The sequence below is a fragment of the Lepeophtheirus salmonis genome, chromosome 6 (genome assembly GCF_016086655.4).
Source record: "Lepeophtheirus salmonis chromosome 6, UVic_Lsal_1.4, whole genome shotgun sequence".
NCBI lineage: Eukaryota > Metazoa > Arthropoda > Copepoda > Siphonostomatoida > Caligidae > Lepeophtheirus > Lepeophtheirus salmonis.
The window spans coordinates 32,022,435-32,046,395 of NC_052136.2; the positions used below are offsets into that span (position 1 = coordinate 32,022,435).

The 23,961-nt window shown below is 30.8% G+C and overlaps 1 protein-coding gene across 1 annotated transcript in view; it reads left to right on the forward strand.

Moving 5' to 3' along the window:
* The first annotated feature begins 7,947 nt into the window (after window positions 1-7,947).
* LOC121119874 (UPAR/Ly6 domain-containing protein qvr) overlaps window positions 7,948-23,961 on the forward strand; it is a 32,075-nt gene continuing 16,061 nt past the window's right edge. The window contains exon 1 of the mRNA XM_071889346.1: window positions 7,948-8,059. Within this exon, the coding sequence (XP_071745447.1) occupies window positions 7,948-8,059 (112 nt within the window). The remainder of the gene's footprint in view (window positions 8,060-23,961) is intronic.

The following is a 23,961-nucleotide window of genomic DNA, read 5'->3' on the forward strand; positions in this document are numbered from 1 at the left end:
CTTCACTATAAATTATAATATAGTAAATTTTATATGTAACTTTTTAAAAAACTACCATAGAAACAGAAAAAGAAGAGTATATTTCAATTAGAATTGTGCTTGTACCAAATGTATGTATATACCTATAATGATGCTTCAAATAATAGATTTCGTTATGTTTAAGCCAATAATGCGTGAGTCTAGAATTCATTATGTAGGACACTAAATTTAAATAGATATGGATATATTTAATAACAGCGAATTTAAAATCCATCACTAAAATAGTGCTCTTATTGATAAAAAAGAACATAATATTATGTATCTATTGCACTCTACATAAATTTATATATATTTATCAAAAAATGTTATTTTGGCTCTCTGCACAAGGTTAATAGATTTCAATGAAATTGAACAGATGCGTTTATGTGGTCTATATACAATACTAAAAAAAAGTTAATCGTTATTTGTCATAATTTAAGAATTTCTTGGACACCAGCGTCATTCTTATATACATTATATAGTCATTACTGTTGAGACACAGAAGATTGTATTTAGCACGACATATTCTCACACACTTTTGCCAATGATTTGTGTAATTTATTTATTTATGTAGGTATATACTATATACGCTCTTAATTAGAAAAAATAACATTTTTGTATCCCTTTTAGAGCCAACTTGTCACTAAAAAACCTGAAAATGCCATAATTATAGAACATATTTAGTTTCACTAAGTGAGGAATGCCATTTTAATTCTCTTGGGGTTCAGGCAGGTCATCTCTGGTCATTATGTTTACGCATACCGTTGTACTACTTTCACTAGTGAGCAAATATCAATAATATGAACATATTGCTAACTTGAATTCCTTACAAATGTTCGACATATCCTAGATATTCCTCCAAAAACAAATAAGACTCTAAATGAGATAATGGGATATATGACTGAATACCTAAAAGAAAAAAGACAAATAGAGCGATTCGATATTTAGAAGAAAGCAACGTTACAGGGTAAAATTCGATGAATTTTACTGTGGTATGAATATTTATGCAGAAGAAGCAGACATTTTCCATATGAAGCCAGAATATTGGTTCGCTGCTTAAATAATTTGTAGCATAAACGACGACGAAGTACGACAATAGTTCTTGGAGAAGACTCCACCAATGAATTTGAAAAATACTCTCTACTTTATGTAGAACGATAGAAACGGCATAGAATAATCAAAATAGTCTACATAAATGATTTAGTATCAAAGGGTGTCAACATAAGTAGGAAGTCAAGTGGAGTAAATATAAATCGAAGAAGAAGTCAAAGCCATGAGAGATCGTGGAACAAGAGCCAAGAAAAACTGTGTAAACAGTTTGTTTTGCAATTTTTCTCATAAGAATGGGAAAATTGGCCATGCAAAAAGCGTCGAATGCTGAAGATGTGGTAAGAGAGGCAGATATGCAAGAGTGTACAGGTGCATAAAATAAATATTTCTTTCAATTATCAACTCTATTCAAAGGTGTATATTCTCACCTCATCAAATAGTTCATTGTCAAAATCTTAGATCAAAGTTCCATACACATGAAAGAAGAATGAAGGAAGCAATAAAAGATATTAAAAAGACAGTGGAAAATATACGTATGAAATCAAAACCATGTTACGACATCTATTACAATAATTTATTGGAATTAGTAAGAGGAAGCCGAGTTCGGGTTCAAAATCCAATTACAAAGTTATGGGACAAATTTTGGGAAAAGTAATTTTTTGGAAACACCGAAACTTTAAAATTTATATGCAAAACGGAAAGATATATTGGAGGAATAGACTGTTCTTAAGAGTTACACACCAAATTGGAAATATCAAAGAGCCGACCCAGATTATACCAAAAAGAAAAATAAATATCGATACACACACAATTAAAAGAGTATCATATACGATATAAATTAAACTTAAATTATTTATTTATTTACATTTGAAGGAAGAGAGATTGTTGAATATTATTAATATATTTCATCAATAAAAAAATTATATAATTAATGTATATTATATTTTGTAAAATTGTGTAAGATAGAATAACATATTTTCGGTTAATTAGAGAACATCAATTACATCATTACAATGTGCTAAATGGATAAGGTTTCACATTGATGTAAAAATTGATTTACATTGTTTATATCTAGAATGGCGCATTGTTTGCATAAATATATTTATACTAAGGGTTGTTACTTTAAAATAACCTTGGATACACCTTCATTCATAAATGTTCGTAGGTTTATCCAAGATTATTAGAAATACAAGGTTAGACAATCACATAATTAGGCTTGCTAGAATTTTCAATTTGATGTATTGTACCGACCACTGAGCAAGACAGGCAGTTTTTTGACAAAACACGCAACCACTCATAGTATATGACGTCACGATTGCTAGAATTTTCAATTTAATGTATCCTAAAGACTGCTGGGCCAGAAAAATAGATTTTTTGCAATACATGCAACCACTCATTTACTATGACGTCAATATTAAAAGCGTGGTAGAAGTCAAACATCAGTCGTACACGCGTTATGGCATAACCTCGTATTTCTATTAACCTTGGGGTTAACTTAAATTGTTTATATCATTACTCATCTCTATTTGACCGGTTTATTAGCTTGTTAAAAATCAAGTCCTCCCCATTTATACTCCTCACAACTTGTTCAACAACTTTCTCTGTATGATTCTTTAATTCTTCTGTTTTTGTCATCATATGGATAACAACTCCTTAATTCTCATTGACTAGATAATTTTAGCTTTCATTGGCCCATTTTCCCCCTGAATGAGCTTGTGAACAATACGTACCGAAAGAAACAATTGTCATCACAATTTAGCCTTCCATGTGTTGCAGGTTTCATGAGTAAACATCCTTTTTTTCTTGAGCGATGAATGCTCCAAACAGATAGACGTTATTTTCATTTTGCTAATAAGCAGTGAAAGTGTTGTAATTACAATGTGACCTGCTTTTCATCTTCTCGACTTGTATATCATCTGTCTCTTTTTCAATTGTCAATATGCCATTCAGAAGTTGACGTTTCCCCCTTTGTTTAATACAGTTGGTAGACATACACCCTTCAAGCGATATTGATAAATAAATTCAAATGACAAATATGGCATGAATAGCACTTGTGGATCTTGACTAAATTTGTTAATTCATATGCAAATATAATTTCATATATATATATACATACATATAGAGGGGAGTACTTTTCCCAGATGGGGTTTTTACTTAACCAATGTGGTATTTGTACGGGACAGTACTTATTTTTGGGGAGACACCGGGAATATGTATTAGTTCAGCCTTTAAATTGAATGAACAAGGTATATTACAGTGTTGCCGGCTATGTTAAAACAAAATCAGCTATATTTGCTTCTAAAATCAGCTATTTTCAACAAAAAACAGCTAAAAAATAGGCTAAATATTTATAATATAATATATATATAATTTAAATATTTATTTTTCCAGGAAAATTTCGAAAAACATGGTATTTTTTTTTTTGCCAACTGTTAATTATTATTTAGCGAATAATTATAAATTATTATAAGGCTACAATCAATTGATAATTAATATTATCATAGTTTTTTGATTTCATAATCCGTCGGTCACCTGCTGGAAATTATAGTGAACTCCAGACTATTCAATCTCTTTTAAACTGATATATATTAATATTATTTATACAATTAAACCAAAAGTATTGATACTGTAGGAATTGCAATAATTTATAGTCACATTATATACAAAACATATGTATACCATCAAATTCTATAATGGAAATTACATAATGTAGGGGCATTGTCCAAATTGAAAAGTTTTATAAAAATCAAAAATGGTTTATAATTTGGGACATTTTAATTACAAAAATAAGTGCAAATGGTCAGATTACTGCGAGTGGTTACATACTATAAATTAAGGAATACAATAATTGTTAATTTTAACAATTTATTTATTGTACACATTTTTCCATTACATATTTTTGAACCAACTACTATTTGACAGGTAGATTAACTTGATCGTATTCAAATAGAATAATAAAAGTTGTGTGAGCTAAATTTAGATTTGATCTGGAGTCATAAAGATTAAACAATTCTGATGAATGTCATTTTTTGATTTTGGAGAGATCTTCGACTTTATCGAGCTCAAAGACGTTATCTAGTTCTAAGACATATTCAAATACGTCTACATCTCGTTCTGAGTCATCAAATACTTATTCTAATTCAGGTTCTCAAAATACCAGAAGAAAAAAGATGTTGCTTTGTTTCATATTTAGCGACAAAACAAATCGGGTTCTACTTATTATAATTATAAGGGAGCCATTCAATAGTACTAATGACGGCTTGCAATGCAATAATGATTCACGTAACCTCGACCAAAAAATATAGAATATAAATACCCTTTGTTGACGAATAGGGTTATTTATTTTTTTTAAATAACTTCTTTAATTTTGTAGAGTATGATTATGATTTAGCTATGGTTTTAGTTAATATTTTATATTTCAGGTTTAGTCAGTTTCGCGTCGAAGATTATATGCAGGATCCAGACTCTTATCTCTGCAGTACATTTCAGTGGTGTCTTCCCTTTACCAAGAATAGCGGAGCCAAAAATATATTTTAGCAAAATTATTGCAATATCATCAAAACGCGTAGAACGCTCATAATACGTACAAACATTGAAAAATATTTAACTGAAACTCTAACTGGGTTGGCAGTCTAACCTTTTTTAAGGAGTTTGGCGCTGAAAAATTAAATTTGCCTTAAACTTATATTTGTTCTAAATTTAAAAATAAATTTGTACTTAATAGTTTTGTTTTATATAGGCACTTTTCAGGAAATTTAATTCAATAAGTTCTGCAGGACATTAAAATATTTCATGTGGCATTTTTACGGAAATGTATATTGTATTCCGACAATCAAATTATAGTATAATAAGAAATTGTCACAAGAGACTCCATTTTATTTTGCAAAGTATAGCTCGGTCAACAAGTTTTGCAGGGGGATCAAAATCAATTGCCGCCCCTATCCTGAGTATCAAGTACATTTCTAATATCCTATGATACAACCCTTCCCACAGGTTGTGCAAGGGAGCCCCTACTGCTATCAACACTTTCGAAAGAGCTGATGAAGATAAAGTAAAAGTATTGATAGGGAAGTTTGCCGAAATCCACAAATCTTACCCAGAACCCATCCCTGAAGATCTTGATGCCGAAAAAAAAATTCAACAATTACAAAAAGGTTTGGAAAACCTCAAATTATAGTTTTGAATTTTGAGCAGACCCAACACAGCTTCCTCAAATAATTCTTGTAGATGGATGTCTTCTCAATTTAAGATTTTCAGGTCTAAGATTACAATGCCAAAAATGCTTTCAATTCGGACACTCTCGGTAAAATTGTACAGGCAAGAGACTCCAAACTGTGGAATGAGAAGCTGTCCTCCTGCAAAAAATTGCAGAATTGAAAAGGAACTATAATGAAAAAGAATTAAGTAAACCCCATTCGCCTCACCAACTATCAATTTCCATCAACCACGATACCTCTAAAAGTGGTAAACCCCCCAGAAGGGACACCTGAGGAGCCTACTCAGATCGATTCAAATATTACTGGAAACCCTAATAATGAAAAAGAATTAACTAAACCCCATTCGCCTTCTCCAAATTCCATCAACCACGATACCTCTAAAAGTGGGAAAATCCCTGAGGAATCACCCGAGGAGCCTACTCAGAACGATTCAAATATTACTGGAATCCCAATCTCAACGGAGACATGAATAATTTTGTAGGTTTGAATGTTGTGGAGCAACAAAGCTTTCTTGAAGAAGAAAATATACCTCCCGTATCTATAAAAGAACCCGAATCTTTAGTCTCAAAAAATATAATAAAAGACAAAATCGAAAAAAAATGTCGTCGAGCACTGCAAAACAAACTGGGAATGTTGAACCAAATAAAAGCCCTCTCAACATAAAAATAATATCCCAAAGGCCATCATTATCAATATCTACCGATAATATCCTTCCTTCAAGAGAAAAGATTCAGATCAAATCCAAAGAGGCCGTTATCATATGTTTTTTCATCACCAAATGGAAACCCACACACCAAAAACCCTAGAAAATAACCATGCCAGTGTCTATTTTTTCATTAAATGTCAATTCTTTACAAACCATAAACCGAAAGTATGATCTTTTTAGACTTTTAAACTACCTAGTCTTACCTGATATAGTAATATTAAGTGACACAAGAATTACCTTGATGGGCATTTCTCGATTCCCAAGTGTTACGAATCATAGACGTCATATAGTTCGTCTAATATATAGCCAAAGCGAGGCGTTTCTTTACTTATTAAATCTAGCTTGAATCCAAAAGTTATTTTTCAATTTAAGGACGGAAACATCATCAAAGCGAGTTGTAGATATTATAACACTGATTTTGACATAATAGGATTATACGGTCGTAATAAAGACGACCCCTATTTTTATGGGGGCAAACTAATGTCAATAATTTCAAAGAAGCCTACCATCATTGGAGGGGATTTTAATATTAAGTTGCTAATAAGTAGAGATTTTCAACCCTCCTCTGTAAATGATTATCCTCGTGCTACTAAGGTACTGAATTCAATGTTGTCTTCTTATGGTTTTTAAGATGTCGGGAGCTAGAAGAAAGATTATACACATACTTTTTTTACATAGGACAAAAATATCTTCACATATTGACTTATTTTTAATCAAGGGATTTTTGGGGGAATCAATAGTCTTTTAAAATGTTATTGATACCATGCTATCTGATAATAAAGGCATCCAAATTCAAGCTAACCCATGTTCAAAGGAACTAAAGATTAAAGGTATTTGGAAACTTAACTCAATACTTTTAAATGTCCCCGAGATAAACAACGATATAATTAATATTATTTAAGGAACAAAATACTCCCTAACTACAAATGTACAAATACTCTCCTTAGTCGAAATCATGTTTCGAAAAATAGAATGTCTACTACGAAGAAAGGGAGCTATGCAGGCTGAAAAAATCCGACACGATCTAGCTAAGCTTGAGAACATCTCAATGAATGAATCCAGTCCAAGGGACAAAAGGTATAAGACCGACCAATTGTTTAGGGATGCAGATTTTCTTTATAGGACCAAACTGAAGAATGATTCCATTCAAGACTTATCCAATGCTCGTCTTCGATGTGTAGAGGTTGAAAAAAAAGAAGAACAACATAAAAAATCCGTCACTTTTCACTCCAAGTGGCGAAACTTCTGATGACCCAAAATATATTTGCCAAAGAATCAATAAATATTGCTTCAACTTTATAGCTGTTTTGACTTTGTAAGTGACCATGGTTCTCTTCCTCCCTCCACGAGGCCCAAACTGAGGCACAGCCCATATTGCTCCGCCTTCCGTAGACTAACGAGCGTTCTCCCTGTCGACGAAAAAGGGCTACCCAACTCCAGCAGGCTAGCTTCGCCGACGATCCCACAGAAGGGAGGGCACGTGATCCTGATCCCATCCTCGTCGCCAATGTTGCGTCTTGACGAGCGTGAGGAGAAGGAAACTCTGTATAAGGTGGAGTCCAGGATGACCGAGAGACAAATGAGAAGAAGGAAAGGCGTGGATTGGAATTGATTGTATGGAAAAAACCTACACGAAATCAGATCTAAGATTGGGTAGGATTGTACTTTTTTCCCCCATCTTTTAAGCTCAATACCTGAGACAGAGTTACAGCTCGGAACACCTATATAGTCTCAAAGGTAATACATTTTATAACTCTCTAAAATATGGCCACCTTTCAATCATATTTTTGATAACTTGTGGAGATCCCTTGACACCTACTGGATTGGGCAACTCTAGAGAGTGGATCAATTTTGGAGCAGTTATTTATTTAACTTTTTCGAGATGAAGTTACTCGGATAAGCCCCACTCTGGACTTTAAAAAAGTCTTGCAAAGACTGGCAGAGTACTCTGAAAGGATGGAAAGGTTATCTCTGGGTACTGTGGATATTGTTTCCTCTTTCAAAAGAGATCTCTTAGATGGGAATTCCCGACCAGGCACTCCATCTTCGACATGTGGGTTCGAGCTAAGTAAGTCGACTACGCAGCAGAAACAGATTGTTTCCAAGAAATAATATATGAAATGGCGTTCGAATGGTACAAATCCACTTTTGGGTACTTTATTTCAGTTCCAAGACCGGCAGTACCATTACACCTTCTTTTATCTTTTTTAATCCAATCTACTCCTCTTAGAAAATTTAATTTGACTCCCATATGGGGGCCTTTTATTATTTTTATTCAGATGTGGCTGACTACAATTTTCTGTGACTTCTACCTATAGGGTACAGTTGAGCAGGCCACCAACCGAACCTCGTGCAATACGGTTACCGAGTTAAAGCAAAGCATCATTGGGATTTTCAAACAAGTTGCCCAGGGACCAAGTTGAGTGCGCCTACAACAGGTTCAAGTCCAGACTGGCAGAACATCTCATATCTTCTAGATACTGGAGTTGATGTTATGAAGAATACAGATATTGTTAAGTGTTCTAGGAGCCTGGTTTTTATATTGGCCATGATGAAAAAAATGAGGAAGACTCTCCAGGATCTTAGAAAATGGAGGGCAATATTTAAAGAGGGAGAAGAATATAAAGAATGATTCCACTACGTAGATGAATTGCCTCGCCAACAAATAATATGTGGCTCCTAGGACAATCAGGAGGGATATAAAGCACAACTCGGGATTTGATTCTTTAACAAGGACCCCATGCCATCTTCTGGGAGAGGACATGAAAAGAAGAAGGTTCAATAGGTGCAAGAAAGTCCATACATGCATCAAGGCAAGTTCTCTCAGACAAGAAGATTTTCCACATCTACCGGAACGACCACTGCCTTGTGGAAACTAATGAAAAGATCCAAGGAGTTTACCTTACAAAATATCCAGTCCAAACAATGGTCATCGGCTTTGTGGCCTCTGATGGAAAGAAGATGCATCTGTTATTTTCAAGGTTGGAGAGAAAATCGGCCAAGAGACCTATATGGTGCTTAGGTACACCATATGTCCATGGCTGAAGACCAACTACTCGGAGGGTTGACTCAGTACGACGCCCCTTCTCATACGTCCACCAAATGCCAAAAGTTCTGAGCAGATAAAATGGCTCGATTCTGGTCCAAAGAAATATGGTCCTTCCTCCCCAGATCTGAAGCCACTGGACTTTTCTATATGGGGCACTTTGAAGAAGGAAACCAACATGACCTTACACCCAAATGTGGACTTACTGAAGTCTTGAATAGTGGTTGCATGGAACAACTTGTCAGAGTAGTTTGTCATCAACTCCTGCGCCGCCTTCAGGGGGCGTGTAAAGGCTGTAATTCATATTGAAGGTGGTCATATTGAGTGATTTTTTTTGCAAACACCTCGTCTACCTGTTTTGTTAATATTATTTTGTTTGGCTATAGATAAAAATATAAAATTATTGATGTATATCTAAATCCATTCTCTCGAGTCCACGTTTTGCTACCCTACCTTAAATAACTGAAGCATTTTCCCTGTGATCAAGAGCTTTGACCAACTAATACATGAATCCAACTTTTATGTATCAGTTCCAAGACCGACAGTACCATTACGCCTTTGGTTATCTTCTTTAAACCCATCTACTCTTAGAAAATTAAATTTGACTCCCACATGGGAGCCTTTTTATTTAGAGCCATTATTTAGCAACAAGAAAAATAGACTAACCTATCAGTAATTGCTTTGGTACTATTGATAACTATTTGCTATGTTCAGCAAAGAAGTGGCTAAAATATCGGATACTCTCCGGTACTCTCGAAGTGAGAGCAAAGTATTTTACTGGCAATCAACTTATATGTTATTTTTGCCAGATGGAAGATGAAACACGTGACCATTTTCTTTTGGACCATTTTTTAAGCCATTATATATAGAGATTGAAAGCCTTTTAAATGAAAGTTTTAACTTTTATCATCAAAAGTGAGACAATTACATAGCATTTTTCATTGGAAAAGAAGAAAATATGATTAATTGCCCAATAAGTTTTATACGCAAAGAGAAGCTCTTCAACTACGGTATATCCAGTAATTTATCGATAGTAAAACTTCATTTCCGAGTTTTAAAAAAGACAATTTAATTTTTTTATCTATGAACTTTTTTTAATAAACAATATCTTTGCTTGAACATTTCTCAAAAACACTTTCACATCTTTTATTAATTTAGTTGATGAGATAAGGGCATCCTAGGAAAGTAAGTTATCAATTAATAAAGTTAAAGTCAAATTCAGTATTTCCCCCCATAAAATATCTTTAAAATTAAAAAAAAAAAAAATACGGATGCCCATGCCCTTTCAAGAGCATAGGTTTAGTGATTTTTTTCTTTCTTTTTTAGGTAGTCTCACGAATTTTTTTCATAGTGTTAAGCTATAAGAAACTTTTTTCGGAGCAGCCTCAGTCCCGCTAAAACTTTAAAAAATGATATATTAAAGAGCCCTAAAAAAAATTAAACCCATCTAGCTATTAACTTTTAAATATATTAAGGCGTTTTTTTGCCCATTTCTAATTGAAACTAGTCAATTTTAAGCTGATTTTGCTTCAAGCCAAAGGGCAACACTGGTAATCCATTCAAATTAAATTACTAAAATATTATAACAGGTTATAACTAGTATAAAACATATTACTCTAGATAATTATATTTTACATTAAGAAGGGAAAATTATGTATAAATTAATTACATATAAGTATGTAAAAGCCTCTTTAAATATTGAATCCAATTATTTTTTAATTAATTCCACTATAACATATTTTTAATTATATTTAAGTAGATAAACTTTTATTCTGATTATAGTTTTTGCTGTAATACGAAATCAAATTGATCATCCAATATAGAATGTCAAAAATAAATATAGCCAATATGAGTAAAGCTTGTCCATACTTAAGTATAAGGGTGATTAATATATGATTCTGTGTAGTTTTACACTTCAAGGATTCCCACACTTCAAAAGTGGCTTGAATGGTAAATGTAAAAAATGGCGTCATTAGTGCAAATATAAGCCAATAGTCAATCATTTTATTGTATGGCGTTGCAGGAAGAGAAATGGATACGATTTGATACAAGGAATACATAACGAGGGTCGTGGTAAGGGTTATCATAATACTCGTAGAGAACTTTTTTCGTGGTAATAAGAGCGTCAGTATTGAAACAATTTGAAGAAAAAAAATTGGAACGTATGTTGTCCAAAAGATATTATTAAAAATCCTCGTAAAAGTCATGGTTACGACAATATCATCCGCCCCCAGTGATTTAATTGTGAGACCCAATAATTTCAGCTGCAGCAGTGTTATTTTACCGTAAGTAATTGAGGGTTCAGAGTGGAAATGTACCTTATTTCCATATTGAGTCGGAAGTACAATCCTTAGATGGCATATTTGAGTATCAAAGGGATAATAATGAAATTGGAAAAAGCAATTTATGTTGATGTTATGGCGAAAGGAATAGGAGATATTCGTATTGGAGCCATTGATATAGGCTTTAGGATACAATTCCTCAACTTTTACATCTATGTCATCTCTGGAAAAATTTGTTTCAACAAATACATTCCCTCGTCCTTGATGAATAAAGGTATTATCCTCCCCAGATATGCTTTTGAAAATCAGTTCAGGGATCCATAGTTTTTGTTTTTCTTCTTCTGATAGATATTTGACTTGTCGAAATATAAAATTAAACTTTAGTCTCGGATCATGCCATGTTAGGGTTATTCCGAAATTGATATTTATTAGATTATTCATTTCATCAACGTAGTTGATTGAATTCAAGTGAAACATTAATCGAATGCTTGTCTTTGAATTTGTTTCATAGGCTGAAGGAGGAAATTCCTTTCGGTACAATGATGTTTCAACTATTGAACAATTTTTTTCATCTTCATAATTTAAGCAGTCCGGGTTTCCGTCACAGACTTTATTAAAACTAATACATATTCCATTATCACATGCAAACTTTTTGCCATCACACTAAAAAGACAAAAAAACACCATTTCATTACACAAGTTATTATTCTTGGGGGAGGGGCAAATTGCACTTCAAAGTGGCAAAAATCAATTTTCTCAATAAAAAAATTGATAGCTTTTATTTGAAAGAGCCATATCGGTGAACAATTAATGGGTAGGAGTGTGTTTTTACTTATACAGGCTCCTCCGTCTAAAATGCAAAACTTTTTTATCTGATGAGTAACAAAAAAACAAAAAAAATGGTCGATTATACATTTTTTACACTTTTTGTTATACTAACCATGAATGGACCTTAACCTCTCTTAATTGAATAACCGCTTAATGTAACCATATATAATCTTCGTGCCAAGTTTAATCCGAATCGATCTGTAACTTTAACCACAAAAAAGACAAATCTTCCCTTCAATTTTGTTGCAAAAGTTATAAAAATAGTGCCTTTACGGATATCGAGTTTGTCGTTGATTCCTGGACATATATATTGTATATATCTAAGCTTTCTATCCATTTATAATATTATTACTATGCTCAAGAGTGTATTTATGTGATTCTTATTTTCTATTTTGAATAATCATATTATCTTTTGTGCATACAAAACTTTATATACAAATAAGCTAATAACATCAATTTGTAATCATTTTATGCGTGACCTCATTTGCTCAAATCACTATGAAAGTCAGATTTTATTCAAGCTCTACATAAAAGATTTTTTATCTTTACCAACAAAGTTCAACAAAAGTTTTTTTTTTTGCTTCTTTTTTGTTTGTTAGTGACCAAGATTACGATACAAGTTACAGATTGATTTTGATAAAACTTAGTACGAAGACTATAAATGGTCACAGTAAGAGGGTAATAAATTTTGAGAGGTCCATAAGTTTGGAAAAAATTGAGATACAATTTGATTTAGGTGGAGGTTTTGCACTCTACCGAGTGCCTATTCTAGTTCATTTAAAAAATCATAATTACCCAAGAGAAGGATAATACGCATTCCTCAAGTTTTGTATCTCCATACTCTTCAAAGTGAATAAACCATGTATTTATGCCTCTTGGGTAATTCTTTGAACCATTATAGAAACCAAGAATAGTAGAGGGTAAAATACCTATAAACCAGGTTGAATTAATTCTTTTGATAAATGTATTTCTAGATCCATAAAAACTAGTTGAGTCGTTCTCAAAATGTTGGAAATAGTGCCTATCAATAAATTGTAAGTGTCTGCTCATTCCTCTTAGATAGTAGTTATGGAATGGTTTTATTATACTGCAACCAAAGGCATAGCGATCAAAGCAGTCTACTTTTTTGGTTTGAAAAGTTGGTATTTCTTTGATATTGCACTTAGAATTTTGAAGGCGTTCAATAGCCGCCCATTCCTCTGAATTACAATCTGGATAGAATGAATCAAAGATTAGATGTTCTGTGTTACGTGGTGACCACATTGACAAATGTATTCCTTTCCAATCTGTTGACAAAATACCATTTAAGAAATAACAAGTAAAAATGGCTTCGTAAAAATCAAATCGACCTATAAAGAGCTTCTTTAAGGAAACTATGACTGGTGGTGTTGGTTCCTGCATACTTAAAAAAAAATCCATTCAAGGTATAAATATTATGACATAATTACACATTATTAATAATAATGACCTCAATTATGTACGTAGTTTTTCCTATGTGTCGAAAAGATTTCACCAGATCCCAATTAAACACAGGCACTGGTCCCGGAATCGTGGAACCGGGGTTTAAGTAACTAATTATACTAAAAAATATACTCGTAATCTTTCCTCGAAAGTTCATAAATCCCTGTTTGTACGTTTTTTTGAGATGGCCACCAATTATGAAACTATTAATATGTGTTTCTTTAAGTTGAAATTCACATATATCATTATTTAATTTGAACTTTTTATTCATATCCCAGACAAACACAGTCTCTGTAAAAAACAAACCAACTTTTTTTGTTACAAACTCTTTCAAAATAGACCATTCGAGGCTTCAAACCTGATTTTGTTTTCATAATACAAATATGATTCCATTGAAAAGGTTGTAAGAGGTTATGATATTGAATAAAATGCTCGCATTTACCCAAACGAAGAATTGCAACTTGATAGTAAATTGAATCGATCCAAAAACTTATTTCAGAGCTCCAAAATATTGGTTGAGGTTGTATAATTTCAACGTAAAATTTGAAGCAAAAAGATAGGGTTGAGGAATTATGGAAATTATTAGAAATAAGAGATTGAGACTCTAGAATAACTGTATTGTCAATTGAGGAGGAGCCATTGAAAAACTTGTATTTTGGCTTAAAATGAAGAACTTTTAAGCAATTGACCTATAATGAAGAACAAAATAATGTATCATTCCAGAATTTGTCAAAGCAAAAATCGAATCCCTTACTTGAGATAACATTAATATAAGTAAAAAAATATTTGTATACAACTTTTGTATCATGTTGAAGCACAGTTCCTTGGGGAATGACCAAAAGCAAATATCCTATGTTTAAAAAAAATTATTTATTTTGTCAAAGCTTACGCTCTTATATTCTCTTAAATGCTTTCTCCAACATTAACCCTCTCTAAAAAAAATATATTAGAGCTAATAAAATTCACTTGGGATGTATCTGTTCTAGTATTTTGAGGTCTGGTTATGTCTTACATTTTAAGGACCACGCTCAAAATTAAGACACAAAAACAGTGCCATACAACAGTGTTTCTCAAACTTTTTCAGTCAGAGTATCTTTCAAAAGTGCATAAAACTTCAATTCAAGATATGTTTAAAAATCACACATAGATGGCCCTATTTTTAAGTTCACCTAATTTTCAATTTGTACCTTCCCGACAAAAGACAGCTGTCAAAATTTCATGACAATAAGTTATTTAGTTTGTGAGTTATTTTGCTAAAAAGTGTAACGACGCTATTTTTGTTATTTTCGAAATAATGGATCAAAAAAAAATATTTTTTTAAAATTTACACTGATGGGAAAAAATACGGTTCAAGCTACAGAATGGCTTCAAAAGTGCTATGGGGACTTCACTCTATAAAGCGAATAAAAATAAAATAGGGGTTAGAAATAACCAAAAAAAGAAATACAATTAGTGTTGTGTCGGTCTTCACTTATTCGGTCCAGTCCAGCCTTAAGACTGTCCCTATCGGTCCTTCGGACTCTAGGTTCTTGGAGTGTTTTATAAAAGTATCTATGACTTATGGACCCAAATCAAATATGCAGTTAATGGATAAGAACATTCCACATATCTTGCAAAAAATCACTTTTCACTTTTTCATTATAATGCCATATAAAATGAAGATATTATATTTTTACTTGATTATATCATTTTTTCTATTATCTAACAGAGTAGTTAATAAAAAGGTAAGACACCCTCAATGACGTCACAAGATTTCAATTGTTCCTTCTTTAAGGACCGACAAGTGGGACTAGACTAGATCATGGTCCAAAATAGGGAACGACATAACACTATAATGAGACAATAAAACTATCACGAATACACTCTCCTAAAGATAGACAATGAAAAATAGCTTATTTATGTTAAAATTTTTAATTAAAACGATTTACTACAAACAATAATTATATAATAGGTAAATTTATATATTATTTCCTCCTTGATTACAACATTTTTTGTTGTAATCAAACCTGCACTTTCTTTTAATACTTTTGAAAATGTAACATATAATTAATTGACCATGTGAAAATACTGATTTTGGTAAATATAAAGCAATTTTGCAAATCTTTAACCCTGTGATAACGCTATAAATCATGTCCGACAACATTTTTTCCGCCTCCTATGTCGATATTCGACCTTTGCATCATGACGTGACACTTTGTTGTGTTGATGAGGAAGAGAACGAGATGCTTTGTAACTTTTGAAAAATGGGATACAATTGTAAAATAGGACTTCAAGAATCCTGTTGAAAAAGAGGCCCATTCTCTATGTGGTTTTCTCTGCAAGAAGTTACATTTCGTATGGATTAGTCCTTGGAAATGGCGACAATTTCATAAGATTCTCTCGAAGTTTTTGGACATTTATCTTGAATGGGTGAAAAAGATGATGAGGCTCTTTATTAAAGGGAAGCATCTGCAGAGTGTGTGCTAATCACTTTTTCTTTCTAGATGGAAATTTCCAAAAGTACTCTTAGTCGTTTACATACTCATTATCTGGAAAATGTCCTTACTTAAAGGACACATAGATCCATTGAGAATCCATCAAACAGGTATCAAGATATTTCTTGAAAAACTAATGAATGAGCATGGCATTTTTATTCCTGGAAGGTTACTTTCTTATTTGGACTTCAAGGCTAGCCTTTTTGTTACATACATTATTCCTAAAAATATGTAAAGTACACGTATAAACATTAATACATATGACATACATGTACTAACTATATACAAAATAGAAAAATAAGTTCTTGTATAATTACATCTTATTCGAATGTAATTTCATCTGTTAATTGCATTGCAATACGTATATATATATGTATTTGATTAATAAAATGAGTTTTTGTTGTTGTTTTTTTATAACAGAGAAAACTAATTTGTACCATAAAAGAAAATACAAATTGTATGGTTTTATTTTACAAAATAAAGTTTTAATTCATCATTTGATAAGAAATTAAAAGAATTACCCATAAATAAAAGAAGGAAACATACTTATGCAGAGTTTCATATCGAAGGGTCACACACAGAAATGGGAAATGAGTAAGAACTTTTGGAAAAAAGAAAAACTAACATCAGAACTGGGACTCGGATTTTTCATTAGGGTCCATTCACGTCAACAGAAAATATTTTTAGTTTGAGCAACAAAAAAATTCAATGCCTTCCCCCTGCCGTAATCATTGTCCTGGGAATTAGGGGCATGAATGAAAAATCAGAGCCTACATGTCGAACGGAGCAGGGTCCACGTACTTGTCTGATAAAGGACATTGGTTGGGGATCTCCCATTGTTAGGAGCTTCGTAGCATATTTACCGCATGATGACACTTCTTTTCACCCCCTCAGCAGGGTAAAAGTCGTTAAATAGAAGGAAGAGATCCTTCAAGAGATCCACACTCAAACCCTATCTATGTACAACAAAATATTAAGTGACTTTCCCCGCTCCTACACATGTACTTTTCTCCTTTTCATGCCTGAAAAAAAGACTCAAAACAAAATTATTGTTAGTTAGTTAGTAATGTGATAGCAATGTTGAAAATTAGTCACTCTGTTAATTTCTTCTCTTCTTTTTCTGCAACTTATTTTTTTGTTTGTTTTTGAATTGCTACAACACCTTATTGCTTATAAAAGATTTGAATATTTCCTACATTACCCAAAATTAGTGAGGAGCTCTGTATGTATACTAATATCAAATGCAAAGGACAAAGATGGTTTTTTGGGGGGATTTGACTCTGATTTCAAGTAAGTTAAAGTTATGGCCTTAGATATGATGATTTATTTTTAATTTATTGCAAATGACGGTTGCAAATATATATTCTTGCCAAGGTTTTGATTAATTTATTAATTGTAGGTAAAACAATCTGTAATAATTACGTTGTCAGCAAAATTCTTTTGAGGCTATATCTTTTGCGCTAAGGAATTTTCAAAAATTTGTGTGTTCTGATAGATCTTTTTTTGTTTTGTTTTGTTTTTTTAAAGTAAATAAGAATTTATTATAAAGTTTATATAAAACTATATTGACCCTCAATTGCCTGAAGATTATCATGGGTAGATATGCAAATATGAAATATTTGCATATCGTTGCTTTAGAATTGGAAAAATCCTTTCTTGACATCTATAAATTAAATAAGAGATGTAAAATAAGAATTTTTCTTCTCTAAAATCAAAATTTTTATTTTAAATAATAGATATAATATTTGTGAGTTAGATCATTATTGCATTGATAAAAGCTACAATAATAAAAGGATTGAAAAAATTATCATTATATACTGCTCAAAAAAAGTTGAACATAAACAAGGTAATGATAAATCAATTTTTGAAACTATTTCCATGTAGGAATTTTGTTTCTTAATGCAGAGATTTATTTTTTCATATATAGATATACATATTTAGGTATTACTATCATAAACAAAATTAACGTTGTCTGCAGGTCAAAGTCAAAGATAGGAAAACATTATCCTTCACTAGAAAACTAAACAATTTGTCAATAATTGTACAATAATGTCTTCTCAATAAATTCAAATTCCACAAAAAAGTTATATCCATGATTTCCTTTGTAAATTCATTTGAAATACTTAAATAAATTGATTGTGTTTATTCAATAGTTAAAAAGCTCTCTAGTTCTACAAATAAGAAACTATTTGTAGAGTTGAATAAAATATGACCTATCGGTATGTAAAAATAAAAGGAACCGAAAAATATATTGGCAACCCTGACACTTTGAATAATGTTTGGGAGAAGAGCGGAAGAGCTGTCATGAGGTGTTATTAAATCAGCTACAATCAGCTATGAGAGGAAAGGAATAACTACAAGACCCCATTCTGTATCTAGCAATAATATAGGTAGAAATTACTCCGATGTCGATCTCAATTCTGATCCGAGTTCAACAAGATCTTTCTCTAATAACTCCTCAACAGATCTTTAGTGTAACTCTCCGTATTTTGTGACCATTTGTACGACATATTTAGATGTCCTCTATTAAGTAATAGTTAATCATGATAACAGCTTTGGAAAATAAAAACTGTCTTCAGTCTAACACGTCTTTAGATCATAATGAATAGAACTCTATCATTTTCTTTATTTATCTTGTAGGGAATCAAATTGAAGGAGGTTTTATTAAATGCTTGGATGCTTGAAATCCCCTATCTATTTGGGTTAATACTTCCATTTATATAAATACTTATTTGTTCACCATCATTTATATACAGTATATGTTCAAAAGTATGTAGTCAAAACCTGAGGAAAGAATTTAAAATAGGTAGATACAGAGAGAGGGAAATTGAGGATTTCTTTTTCACATTAAGAATGGAGTATTTCAAGAAATATATATATATATATATTATCTATTTAAAAAAATTCATGAATAATGAATGACCGTAGTACGAAGGACAATATGTATACAACAAAAGTAAACCCGAAATACAATTCCCTTACTTTAAGCACCTTCACAAAATAGAAACATGTTTCTTGTACATGTTATGTATATGGGTACACAGGTACAAACAGTAGAAGCAGCTTTCTATCCTTTGGACAAATACAGGAATGCAAGTCTACACATGTAGCATCTCAGATGATATATATGTATATTGTACAGTTGTCATAAGATATCTTTATTATTTTAAAGTTTAAATGGATTTTTTTAAATAAAAATAGATGTCAAAATGTAAATAGAGAAAGGGTTATTGACATTTTCCCTTCTACGTCAATAAATATGTTTATTATAGATTTATTTCAACCTTGAAGCCTTTATTTCTAATTTGTTTAGATAAATTGAGGAATAATGATACAATTTATCAAGTAGCTCAGTAAATCAAAATAAAGATATACTTGCCTTAGATTGTGTTAAATATTCTTCATAGTCATTCATTATGATAATAGTGTGAGAAATTGAAGAAATATCTACTCCAATTGAGATCCAATAATGGAAGCATACATATATTTGACCTTATATATGGATGGAATTGTTGGTTCATCTCAATAATATGAAGATATTTACAGGAATAGCCGCTGGAATTTTCTCTATACATATTATTATATTCTGTGGTGTGTACAATTTGGGAGGTTTTCCATCTTATTCCATTATAACATTCTAATTATCATGTATATGCATTTAGATATTTTATACCATCATGGCATTTTAATCTGTCTATTAAAATGATATATTTATCATGTAGTTATGTGAAAATTATAGTCTATTTTTTTAAATAGTTGTTGGTCAGAGATATTTTAAATTTTCTTTCGATTAGGTACGATTTAAGCAATCCGACCTCAAAGTACTTTTTTAATCAGATAATTATTTCATTATTTTTTTGTCTATTTGAAGTTTCTTTTAAGATCATAAATTGATTTTTTTTTGTTTAAACTATGCGATGGGTCATTTTGACCCAAAGACAACAGAAGGGTTAAAGAAAAAAACCTATTGTTTGTTCATTAATATTTTTATATAATTTGGCAGCCCTTAAAACATTCGTCGTAAGGAGCACATGGATCCACCTCTTTCCACGTTTTAGGAATAATATAATTATAATTGTGACACATTGATTATTTAATGGGAAAGCCGCTATTATAATGTACTTTTCATTAAGTTTTTTAATTAGTTTTATTATTTTCCTAGCTATTTACTTTTCCTTAATATCTTTTCTAAAAGATAACATGATCCAAATTATATTTTCTAAAGTATCAAAATATATTTATTTTTATATATATGGTAAATCGAAAGATGAAAAAAAATAAAATACTGTTCACCTTGCGCCATTGTTGAGGGAAGTATATAAATTAATTGATATGAAATAACACCCTCAATAAATGGAGTAATCAAAACTATTAATATCTTAAGGGATATTATTTTTTTTAAATTCAAGCAAATATCCTACATTAAAACAAAACAACCCATGACAAAAAAGAAAAACCCATACAAAAAAGTATCAAATGAAATCATTTGACAGAAATTTCATGATTATATATTGTATACATCAAAGATGAAATGATAACAATAAACAAAAGATCCTTAACACATGTGAATTTAATTATGACATATTTCATATTAAAGAAACATTTTTTAGCTTATCTCTTAAATATTTATTATTATACACTTGATTTTTTACTCTTCAAACTCTCATGGCCTCAAACTGACGAGAATACATTAATAATATAGCCTGACAATGATTGGTTCATTCATCAGTACTTCATTCCTTGAGGAGTGTCAAATTTGGTAATCGCTGAGCAAATCCCTTGTCCTCAATACATGTTCATATCTTGTAATTGTAAACTACATAATAATTTACAAAGTACTTCAAAGTAATTGTCTTCGTCTTTGCCGCTTTCCTCAAAACTACATACTTATACATTTCTAAGAAACATAAGAAAAGTTTTATCTTGGCTTATTTTTCTGAAAACAAAATTTTTATCTGTATTTTTTATTGGCTTTACTGGACATAAAATTTAATAAACTTGTCTTCTTGCAAATTTTATATATTTGTAGTTATATAAATTAAGTATATGTATATGTTTCAAGTTTAATACATTTTAAGTTTTAACTTGTATATTTGCAATTAAATTAGAGTAAAGTTCAGACCTTGATTAATTATTCACCGCATGACATATCAAAATTTCCAGTCTTTTAGTTATATATTAGTTGATTTTCCTGAAGAAATTTCCTGTATTTTGACAGCAAAGGATCGCTTTCACTTTTGGTTTCATTATGAACTAGAGATCTAGTGTATTATAAATTTCACCATGATTGGAACTAGTGTCCTAGACAGACAAAAAAAAAGAAGGCTAGTTCAAAATAGATCCGATTTTACTATTTTCAGAACCTGAGGCGAAAGGTAAATCTGCAGAACTCTTTTTTATTGGTACAAAAGATTTTTTTTTTTTTTTTTGGAACAGAATAAACATACTTTCTTCCTTTTTTAATTTGTGGGACCATGTTTTGCAAAGTGTCGAGGATACTTACAGCAGATGCCCCTCTAAAACCAGAGCTGGTAGAACGTCAAACGTGACACTGGGTAGAAACCAGGGCTCTGGAGTTGGAGTCGGCTACAAAAATTATTATAATTTTTGTAGCCGAAACTTATTTAAAATCCAAGACTTATATTGAGTATTTCTATAGTTATTTTCTAAAGAGGTATTAATTGCAGGTATTAAGTACTATTAATTTATGAAACTTATTAAGTTAACTAATTTATAAGTTTACTTCACAAATTTCCAAAGTGTTTTATAGTACATACAATCACAATTCCTAAACATTTCTAAAGTCTAAATTATTATGTTGGGTTGAGGTTAGCTGCTAGCCGTGTTAGTTAATTAGAATTTACTACATATAACTAATAACTACCTATAAATTAAATCTATACTAAAAGTATATATGCAGACTCAAATTACTCAATAGTAATTATATTGGAAATAAAACATTTTATTAAAAAATAATAATGTGTCTGAGTCGAATTTGGTGACATTCAAAATACTGGAATCGAAGAAGGACATTTTATGTAGCAACTTAGTAGCCCGCCCAGGTAGAAACTCATTCTCATCTTAATTCTTACTTAATTAGATTGATATATCTTTGTTCTTGAACCCTATAACTAGCTGAATATTTAATATGCTTTAATCCAAAAGTACATAATTTTTTTACCCATAAACTTTTTTTTGTAGATATTGTAATCTGTATTAACAGATTGTAAAAGATGACATTTCCACGTCTCATAAAGCTTTATTTAATTAAATCATCAGTCCTTTAAACTAACAACTATTATTATCTTAATTAAATTTCATTTTTATTCCTTGAAATTACTTTTTTATTAGTAATTTAAGAGTAATATAACTGTGGGTATTTGAGCAATATAATGTTCCACAAAGTATTCAATCATTGTTTTATCATAATAATATTTATTTTAAACTCTTCCTTTTAAGTTTTTCATCGTATTTTTAGGTTGCAGCTTGTACAATTTGGTTACACAAGTTAAAACTTGTACAAAACTGCAACTTGTATACGACATACCTATATACAAAAAGAATAATATTTCATTTCCATGGCTATTTTGACAAATCATTTTGGTTTTTAGATCATATTAAAGGTCCACTGTTAGCATATTTAATAAACCCGACAATTTTTTTTTCTCCAAACAATAAGAACAAATACTGTATGAAGAAGAATGATTAACTATGTACAATTTAAATACATATTTACGCTTATATTTAAATGCAGAAACCATTAGTACGAACAAATATCTAAATTATATTTGCATTCAAATGAATGCACTTCAAAAGAAACTGAAAGTATTTAGTTTGAATGATATTTCAGATTATAAAAAAAAACAGACATCGTTTATCACTTATAACAAAACATATTCTTAATAGTATTGTACATAGAATAAAATATCTTTGTACAAACGACATGAGAAACATTTCAAATATTCAATTTGCACTAAATAAAAACAATTACTTGACATTCTACATAGTTTGACCCGAACCTTCACTCTTGAAAAAGTGCAGGTAAAATCCATTGTATTACTTATGAGTGTCTTGTCGGGCCTTATTTATTCGTTTGAGTCCAGTGTTAAGACGGGTCCTATTGGTCCTTGGGAACCAGTCTTTAATTGTTGTTCCTTGGAATTTTCTATAAGAATGTCAATGGTTCATTAATCAAAATCAGAAATATGACATATCTTACAATGAAAATGTTTCCTATTTTTTTTCCAAAAAAAATTAGTTTTCCATATATATTTTTTAAATTTTTTTCAAAAATTTAAAAATCCCAAGTTATTGGAAAATGGAAAAAGTATGGAATAATAATGGAAAAAAAAAATTCATATTTATAATTTTTCGAAAAAAATTTCAAAAATATATACGGAAAACTAATTTTTTTGAAAAAAATAGGAAATATTTTCATTGTAAGATATGCGCATATCTCATATTCCTGAAGTATTACAATTTCTGGGAAAAAAATCAAAAATCCATAGTTATTCACAGAAAATGAAATTTTTTGGAAAAAAAATCTAATATTACAATTTTTGGAAAAAAAATTATAAAATCCATAATTACTCAGAGTTTTTTGAAAAAAATATAGAATACTAAATTTTTTTTATACCATTTCAAAAATCCACAGCTATTAACAAAAAATGAAATTTTTTGGATTAATATTTAAAAATTAAATTTTATATATTAAATTTTTTGGAAAACAATTTCAAAAATATTTAGCTATTCACCAAAAATTATTTTTTTTGGAAAAAAGTTTCAAATATTTAATTTTTTGCTCAACAGCATAATTTGGCCGAATGACAAAAAAAATTATAGTCAAAATTATTTAATTTGGTGCGAGGCTACAACCCTCC